We start from the raw sequence: 10624 nt of genomic DNA, 5'->3' as shown, positions 1-10624 counted from the left end.
TTGAAGTGAAATGAATGAATTAATTCAATTAATTAGTTTTGTTTGAATTTTTAGATTCAATAAGTTAATCACCCTTAAATTAAAGTGGCAAAATAGATCCAGTTGAAGAGCTAATTAAGTTTTAAAAAAACAATTTTCTTTAAAGTAAAAAAAAATTCTAATGCGTATTTACTGATAATTAAAATTCAGGATGGGGCAATGTGTTCTTAGTTTCTCACTATATATTCCTTCACTTAAATAAAAAAAAATATTATTTTCTTAAAATTATTGCCTAAAAATATAAATTTAAGAGAAATAATATGTAAGACTTGTTGATCTGATATGATTAGCTTCAAATAACGGTGGTAAAATGGACTAAACTTATTTTATTATTGACTAAAGAATTAGATCAAATCCAACTTATTCACTATAGTTAATACGAACTAGACTCAATCTACTAACATTAAGAAATTTTTAAATTTTTATTTACTTTTATTGTGTGTATATATAAACATATTTTTACAATGTAAATATTAAGTCTAGTTAATTAATGTATTTAATTAAAATAATTAATAAACCTATTACTTTTATATAATAAATTATTTAATTATAATCAATAATTTCAACTTTATTTATAAATGTTTATAATTCAAATTATTATTTTATTTAATATTTCTATCTTCAAATCATATGACATTATGATTTTATGTAATAGTCACTTTAGTATAATAAATCTTAATATATTTTATTTTTAGAGCATTTAGTACAAGAAATATTAATATATTTTATTTTTAGAATACGTAAAGTATTTTTTAGTGATTGTCACGTGATTTTATAAAAAAAAAACATTTCATTAATATACATTTAAAACAGTAGATTTAAAATACATGTGAGTTGGAATAATTACAAGATTAATTTTTTTTATAAGTACACATGACCAATTACTAAAGAGATGCTTGATTATTACTTCAATTGTTAATGAAAGTTCAATAAAATTAAAATTTTATACTAAAATTATTATCTTTTATAGTATTAAAAATGAAATATATCAGTATTATCTACTTATTTAAAATCAAACTCACATTTTGTTGACTTATCAGATTTTTTGGGTTTCTCGGGTTGAGCTTTTGGTCCACTCCTTTGACTTTAGGTTGGGTTAATAGTATCACAAACTCACTTGGTTGGGTTTGATTCATGAATCTCTAGATTTCTCTTCTCGGCCTCCTCTCACGGTTGGATGTGTACCTGCAAGACGCTTCGATGTTAAAGTCAAAATCAGTTTATATAATTATCAGATAAATTCATTCTACATTACCTCTTAAATTGATGACCTATTTATATTATTTTTATTGAACTCAGAACCTATTTGAACTTTTCTTTTTTACATAATTTTTTTAAAACACACCTATTAATTTGGATCATGTTATGAATTTTGTTACAATAACCAATTATAATTTTATTTATTTATATTTTTTACATTTAACTCTTCTGCCTTGACCTTCAGTCAAACCTTATGATTGACTTTTCGACGTAACAGTATAATTTTTATTTCAGTATTTTATATGTATAATACAAAAGTAAAAAATATAAACACATTGGCATCTGCTTCATACGTGAGAATAAACTAAGACTGAATATGTCACGGTGCCCAGCTCATAAAATCTAATTGTTTTTTACTATCCTTTATTCCAAATCTATTTATTTTTTTCTAAATCTACGTTTAACGATTTAAATATATTTGTAAGATCAAGTTATTTTAAAGTAATTGTTTATGTCTTTTTTATTAATTTTTATGAATTATTAAATTAAAAATAAAGACAACTATTTTAAATTACTTTCTTAATTAACATTATATTATTTCTATATATATTTTTGAAGTCATTTTCAGGTTGTATTGAGAGCAAAGTTTGTGGGCCACTTGGCATTGCAAGTATTGAAAAATAACAAGTTCATTAAATGAGTGATTGTTTGGACCAATCTGTTAAAATCCAGTTACAGTTATGAATGGTATTCAAAGAAATATACAACTTTGTAATACCAATGACACTTTTATGAAGATTTGTCAATATTCCAATATTTTTTACATTTATAGCATAACAGCCGTTATTTTTATATTAAATTAATTAAACTTGTGATTTGATGCAACAACACCACATTTTTTCACTCTTCTAGAGACTTATAAAGAGAACTAAAAACTATCACAAATAATCAATATGTTAATAAGATTTTACAACAACAAAAGTAATCAATATGTTAATACGATTTTACAACAACAAAATTATGAATCTTGTAGGATGGTAATACGAAAAAAGTTGTATATATATTTAATTAATAATTTTATTTTATTTTATTTATTTTAAATTTAAATTATTTTTATTTTTATTTAAAATAGGATTACAATTTAAATCTAAAAAATATAATCAAAATTATAAAAAACATAATTAATCATATTATATATAATAAATTATAAATATAAATAATAATAAAAATAAATATATTTTTTAATAATAAAGAAATAAATTTATATAATAATTATATTAATTAAAAAAATAAAGATAAAAATAGTAATGTTATTTAATATAAAAATAATTTTGTATCAAATATTTATAATTATAAATATTTTAATAATATTTTAATTAAAAATAATTATAATTTATAAATAAATCTAAGATTTTGTACTTGTGGTTGTGTGTAAATTATTGAAAACCATGTTTTCCTTAGTCAACATTCTCTCATATAAAAGAAAACTGTTCCTTGATTTAACAATGGTTGAAAAGTATCATAGAAGAAAAGGGAAGGTCAAAGTTTGAAAAGTCTAACGTTGAGGATAAGGTGCGACAATTGTGTAAGGTCTTACATACTGTGTCGTGGACGAACACGTGCGGTGCCTTTTGCGGTTGACGAAAACCTTCTCATCTTTGAACCTCCACAATTCTCAAATTCTAATTAATATACCACAGTTTTCAAACACAAAAATATTCTTTATTTTAAAACGTTGCAATGTGAAGACACTGTAGCTTATTGATGTCATGATATTCAAAATATACTGTTATTTGAATAGTATGTTTTACTATGTCTATACTCTGCTTACACGTTTCGTTTTCAAGATCATCGTGTGTAAGTGAGTGTTGTTTTTGTTAAGAATTTCAGAGAAGCAATGTTTGTCTTTGGCAACTCTTAGTTTTTCATTTATGCATAAACAAATGTGTGCTAACGTTATTGAGACCTCAGAATTCATCTTTGAATTGAATTCCGGAACGCACTTAATTATTTGTTTTGAATTAATAGTTCTGACCCAAATGACGTTGAACAAAAGGGAAAGTCATGCTCCTAATCATGTTTTCAGGAAAGTGAAGATAGCATTTGCAGCGGGTAAGTGTAAAATCAATAAAATAATTTCAACGGCGTCTGGTTTCTTCAAAACATAAAATATTAGGTTAAATATTGTGCATTTGTTATTCGCTATGTACATAATTTATATAACGAAGCTTTTCATAAGAGAATCCACGTGAAAGTGTGTAACATTGTGTAAATTCTGTATTTTTTAATAATCCAAATTATCTAACTTTTTATATTTAAAAAATAATAAAAATAAATGAAATCGACATATAGTTATTTTAGCATGATCATGCATTTTTGTCTTGCTTTACCAAAACTATTCAAACATTACTCCTTTTAGTGTTGATATATTTTATAGACTTAATTCAATAAATTTATTTTATTTAGAATTCAAAATATTTTTATTTTTATCTAAATATATGTTTAATTTTTACTATCAGTGGAATAAAGTGACTATTTTTTCTATTTTCTCATCTCCAAGTCACTGATCAACTCTTTAGTTTTTTCTCTTCAATTTTTTAGTGGAAATGGGTACTTTAAGAACGAGTTGAATAAAATCGGAGGAGATTAAGAAAACATAAGTTTATCTGTGAATTGGATATGAAAAAGTGAAAATAATTTTTTTATTGAGAAAGAATAAATTGAATATAAATTAAAATATTTTAAAAACATTTTAATCCGTATATAAAAAAGAATAAATTAATCCGAACTACGACTATCTCCTCGAATCCTAGTTTCTAAAACTATAATATATATATATATATATATATATATATATATATATTGTAGTTTTAGATACTTGTTAGCTTTGGGTCAAAACCATGTGATGAGACAATGAATTAATGAGTGTTTTATCGTTTTTGAAAAGAAAAATCAATTATTGCAATTCGTAACTGTGATGGTGTGGTGGCCGGGGCACCATGTTTCCCTTTATAAAAGAAAAAAAATAAATGTTATTTGTTTCTTTTTTTCACAACCATGTTATCGTTGATTTCATATATATATACATATATTATAATAATAATAATAATAATAATAATAATAATAATAATAATAATAATAATAATGATGATGATGATGATGATGATGTAGGGATTGGTTATATGAAGTACATGGTTTGGTGTTATGTTCTGAAAATATTAAAAACAATGATTTGATTATAAGTGAAGAATCTTAATTATTGTAAGTATAATGTGTTTATCAATAATTTGCATTTATTTTTGTAGGCGACTCCTACCTCTTTGATTTATACTCAAAGCAAAAGCAACATTAAAATATAACACAATTATGACCCAATTTTCTCATTTGATAGGAAATTCCAAGAATTAGTTGCTTTTGATGTTGGAGTAGTTACGTAAATCCAATTGCTGACAGCCTAACATCATCTCTAGAAGAAAATTAATTTCCCTAACAATTATAATCATTGATTATAAAGTGGGAGAATCAACATCTTTTATTAAACTCATTAAAGTTATAATGCATTGGTGTGTAAAGATGTAATAAAAATATTTAACTTTAATTAACTTGTAATAATTTTGAATTGGATCCTTATTAAAAGAATTAATTTGTGTACTTAAAATTTTTAAATTTTTGTTATCTAATTTTTTTTCTGTTAATAATGGAGTGATGTAAACTTGTTTTCACGTATTAAAAAATTCATACTTTTGTAATTAATATAAAATAATATTATATTTATTGTAAAAGTACATGATTTTTATTATTTTATTTGAAGATATGTTGGGTAACGAATTTTTCTTGCATTTTAGTAATCATCTATAACAATATTTATTAACAGGTTTATTTGTCATTCTATATTTTCTAATATTAAGTGATATATTATTTTATATAAATTACAAAACTCGATATTTATTAACAGTGGAAACAAATAAACAAAGATGACTAGACGAAATATCATCCATGAATACACAGTTTAAAAAAATAAATCATAAAAATTTAATTTTAAAATATAATTTTTTTAAATATTCAATAGACAAAAAAAAATAAAAAAAATATTCAAATTTACAAAATATTTCTTAATATTAAATAAATTTATTTTTTGTCTGAAAGGAAAAATATTTTCATTTTACAATATTTTTAAATTTGTTTTTGTTTTATATTTGAGATCTCACATCAATCATATATGTAATAAAAAACTATAATATATAACAAAATTTAAACTCTATTTTACCATGTTTTTTTTAGGTAGAACTAAATTTAAATATTATCCTCTTAAAATGGTATTAAAATTAATTACAATTCATTTTGGTCAAGTTTTATATCTATCATGTTATTTATTATTGAATTTTACATAGGTTTGAGATACTGTATTCTTAATTTAAAAAGTATTGTAAATTTTAGATTAATTAAAAAATATAAATAAATTATAATGTATAAGTGAATTTAATTTTTATTTTAATAAGTTAATTTTATATGACGAAGGTAAGATTGAATTCCCTTAATATTTTTTAGTACTGTCAAAATGCTTCGAAGAAGGTATTTTAAAAACTGAAATTCTTTGATATGTATGGATTGTTGAAAAATATACTTTGACAATTTTGCTCTAAGTATATACTATTTTTTTTTCTAAATTTTAATTTTTTAATAAAATGCCAAAAATACATTTTTTATATCATTAATTAAATATTATATAATGAAGTACGTTCTCAATATATCATCCTCATTCATTATAAAGAAGTGTGTACTCTCTTTACGGTTCCTCTAATTTCTATATTTTTTTTATTTGAGTTATTGGATTCCATAGTTGTTCCAAATGATTATTGTACATCTTATCCGTGATTAATTGAAGTATGAATTCAGAAAAGAAATTGAACAATAAGTGTGCTGTCAGTCACAACTCAAAATTTGTCCTGTCTCTATATCAACACTTTTTAGGGGCACTCCATTCCAATTTTACAAGGTACTCACACCTAGATTTAGTGGAATAAACATCAAGTGGGTTCCTTTAGATTATCAAATTCTTTGTAACTTTAAAACTGTTGGAGACGACATTTTTTTCGTGGAAAATGAGTTAGATATTAAACTTTATTTATTTTAAATATTAAAGTTTAATTAATTTTTCTTGTTATTTTTATATTTTTATTGTTTAAAAAATTATATTAATAATTATAAATAAGTAAATAAATTTAAAACAAAAAATTAAAAAAATATTATAAAAGAATTGAAAAGTGATTGTAACAGCGCTTTTTTTTTAAAAAAAAAACAAAACCCGTGCCTTTGTCACAACACCATTCTTTTTATTTTATTTTTCTCTCTCCATCTCTTCCTTCTATCTTTTCTCTTAATTTTTCACTCCATACCTCATCTATTTTAGAATCTGATAATACTATGTTGTAGCTGAGGAGTTAAGAAACATTTCTACCCGATCAGATTTTCAAACAGAGTAAGTTCATTTTTACTCTAAATATCATTTGTTCTTTTTTTTCCTTAGAATTTAGTCATCAATATTGGTGGGGTCACTTGAGAAGTTTAATCATCTCAACTTATTCTACTATATACTGAATTTTTGTTTTGTTTGGATAACTTGCATTAGGCCGTAAATCTTGAAGCTTATCTAGACCGTGGGGAATAAAATTCTAAAAGTTGTTTGGAAAGCAAACATTTGAGGTAAGGGAAGCTAAATTTAATTTTTAATTGAACCTTAGGCTAGAAGATCTGGATGTGAAAGGGACGTGGTCCCAATATTCAATTTCTCTTGCAGGGATGTTGTGTGTTTATATATATTGGGTTGTTTGTTTATATATTATTTAAATTTGTGGAAATATTAGGTTTTGATGAATTATTTTTAAAGTGTTATTTTTTTTATGTCAAATTGACTTTTGAATATTGTAGATCACTTTTTGAATGATATTGTATGACAAAATGGTATGGAATTGAATTCATACATTTGTGATAATGTATGGACTGATGTTTGCTGTGTATTAAGTATTGATGCCTATGTGGTAACAGAGATCTCCGAGCTTCACTGATGATGTAAGTCACATAGACTAAGATATCAGGTGGTGAGAAGCTGATGGGGAAGTTCATGCACACCGTGACATATGAGATGCACGGCTTGAGTTGTATTGAACTTACCCTGATCATTTTTGTTGGATTCGCTGGTAATCTTTGGATCAAGTGTTAGTCTCTAGTAAGACTTACTTAATACGGGTCTTCCTCAAGACGTTGTTTGTTGAATATTTTGGATGTGTAGATCCATGTGAGATCTATGTGATTGATTTATGTTGGATTTTGAAGAAGATTGAATAATTGAGAATTTGGCCATGTAATTTGATTTTCTCTTTTAATTTAATTTCGTATATTATAAAATTTTATTTTCACTAGCTTACCCTTGCTTTTTGTGTTGTATTTAAACTGCGTGTACATATGACCATACAAGTGCAGGAAAGCCTTAGAGATTTCAGAGTTTTATTTTGAGTTATGGATATGTAAATATTTGTATTTCTATAAATTCTAATCATGTATTAGGAATATTTTGAAAAATTTCAAGTTTGTATAAAAATACGTAGAACTTGTATTATAATATTTAGATGTTATTTTCTAGGATATTACATTGATAAACTAATTCGTCATTCCATCTTAAAATATGTTATTAGTTTAAGTTGGAATTACTGCTCTCGCCCTACTTTTAGTAGAACAATAATAAGTTGAGTCAAAATAGATTGAAATGATCTGTCCACATAATTTTAATGCGTCTCCTTTATGAACTAATTATTAACTTATGTTTTTCTATAAAATAATAGAAATCGTTGTCATTCAATCTATTGTATGGCCTTTTATTTCGTGCAACACAGCTTTTATCCTATCGATTACAAAATGAAAATATTATACAGGAGTTTTTTTATTTTATTTGCATAAGTATATATATAATTTCACATTTTTCAGCTTTGTCCTGTTATAATGCTTTTGTAGTAGCCTTTGTGTGTACCGGTGTGGACGCATTACTTGGTTAATATTTGGAAAGAAAAACCGGAAACAAGATTACACTAAAAACCTTATTTGGTAAGTCTTACCACAATATAACCATTAAATTATTTCTTCTTCAGCCAAAAGGTTTTACCATTGGTGCCATACTTTTCTGTATCCAAATAACAATTGTTAATAGTCAATTGGTAAAACACTTCTTTCTCCTGATCTCATACGAACCCTTTCACATCGATCCATTCCCACGAACAGGGGAATTAATCAAAAGTTAAGGTCTCGTCTCATTTATCAAAATTAACCCATTCATAATTATAACTTCTAACAAAGAAATAAAAAATTTGGTATTCACATAGCTAAATCACATATCTTCACCTCCTTCATTATCTTCTGAATTCCATATTTTTAAAATCTCCCTCATCTTTTTCTAGGTTCCAAAATTGAGTTGGAGGATGGGTGGGGTAAGTGCAATACACGCACCTCAATAATTACAAGTGTATTTAATAAACACAACACCACCCATACAATTTCTCTCAGGTAACCAATAATTGTTCGCCACGTCTACACTCTGCCACTTGACTTCCCACTTGCCCAGACTCCCCCACCTTTTTCCTCTTCGCCGGACCCGCCCCACTTTCCGGCGATGAAGACCGCTTCGAAGTCACCCTCACCGGGTCGGGCTCGCCCGAGTTAACCCTCAACGGAAAATTCAGCAACGCCCTCGACCCCCGCATACGGTAGGCGGCGCGGTCGTAAGCCAAGGCCGCATCCTCAGCGGTCTCAAACGTTCCCAGCCAAACCCGCGCCCCGTTTTTCGCCGGGTCCCGGATCTCCGCCGCAAACTTCCCCCACGGCCGCTGCCGCACGCCGCGGTAGTGCTTCCCCTTGGCGGGAGAAGCCTTCTTCTCCTGCTTCACCACCGCTGTCAAAGGAGGCGAGCTCGTCACCGTCGGCAACACGTCCGGTTCCAGCTTCACCGTGAAATCCGTAGGAAAACCCGACAACACGCTATCGGGCGATCCGACCTCAAGAGAAGGGACCCACCCCACCTTAACAGCGTCACGGAGCACGCCGTAGAGCACCATGTCTTCGGAATCGTCCTCCTTTAACGGAAGGTCGCCCCAATTGTCGCTCAAACAGGAGTACAAGATGCTGACACTTGAGGTCCGACCCGATGCACATGTTGGGGCTCCGAATATTGATTCGGACTCGCCGAGCAAGTGGCGGCGAATCGAATAGAGTGCCAAATCCGATTCGTATGTACTACTTTGTTCGAACATCTCCGTTTCCGATCTTCCGATTATAGTATTGTGGTTTAAATCTAATTGCTTTGCAAAAAGATTTATGATAGTGAGTAAAGTGAGGATTTTGGATATTTTTGAAGAGCGTATTGAATATTCGAACTTATAAGGTTTGGAATTGGTGGGTATTTATAGGATTGTAGGTTCATGCACTTGGCCTTTTCTCATTTATCGTTTGAATTTTTTATGTTTTTATATTATTTTTTGTGGATGTCTAATTTTTTCATCGTGTTGGAGTCATCTACTTAGCTTCGCTGAAGGTTCGCATGCGTAAAGTGTAAACGGCAAGGAATTAGTGCGGATTTTCCTCACGTGCTTTATTTCGACCATTTTTTCCACTCCCACAGATTTTTCTTACAACAAGTCTTATCATATTAACTTAGGAATAAATTAAAAACACAAAATCCTAATATTATATTACAACGTCAAGTCTTTGTTCACTGAGGAATAAAAAAAAAATTTAAATTACAACATGATAGCCAAAATATAATGTAAATTATTCTATATAATTTTCTTAGATGTTTTTTCTCTTTAATTTTTCTTTATTAATAATGAGTTTGAGTCAATTTTTTTGGGTGACGAAAGGGCGTGACGTCATTTAGCTTAAAGGTGCAGACAACTTGCTTGGTGTTTGTCTTCCCTGTTGTCACTTTTGCAAGCTGCATAATCGCCGATTTTTATTTTCTTTCTTACGGCTATTATATCTCTATTTAATTAATTGCTCATGAAGCCTGTGGCCATCTTTTTCTTGTACTCAAATAAATTTAAAATATTAGGATACAGGACCTTCTTTCTCTTTTCACTTAATATACATTCTTAATCAAATATGTTTAATATATTATGAGCGTGAACATTGACTACAATAACCTCTTACTTATAATTAATCAGATTTCTTAAATTAAGAATTAAACTCTTTAATAAGTGTGAAATTAATATTTTTTATTTTTTATTTTTACTACATGATTTATTTTTCTACTATAATGTTGACTTGATTATATCCAAATGGGTAGTATAACTATTACATAAAGTGTTTGTTTAAATTTAGGTTCATTTGTTTGTGATGTGAA

General features: G+C 27.3%; 1 protein-coding gene across 1 annotated transcript; it reads right to left on the bottom strand.

Annotated features, from left to right (window-relative positions):
- Positions 1 to 8609: 8609 nt before the first annotated feature.
- Positions 8610 to 9714, bottom strand: LOC137808114 (ethylene-responsive transcription factor 1A-like). The gene has a single exon (XM_068609067.1). The coding sequence runs from the start codon at positions 9534 to 9536 to the stop codon at positions 8790 to 8792; it is 747 nt and encodes a 248-aa protein (XP_068465168.1). The 5' UTR covers positions 9537 to 9714; the 3' UTR covers positions 8610 to 8789.
- Positions 9715 to 10624: the final 910 nt, after the last annotated feature.

This window comes from Phaseolus vulgaris, chromosome 3 (assembly GCF_000499845.2).
Source record: "Phaseolus vulgaris cultivar G19833 chromosome 3, P. vulgaris v2.0, whole genome shotgun sequence".
Taxonomy (NCBI): Eukaryota; Viridiplantae; Streptophyta; class Magnoliopsida; order Fabales; family Fabaceae; genus Phaseolus; species Phaseolus vulgaris.
This window is presented reverse-complemented; position numbering and strand designations above follow the sequence as displayed.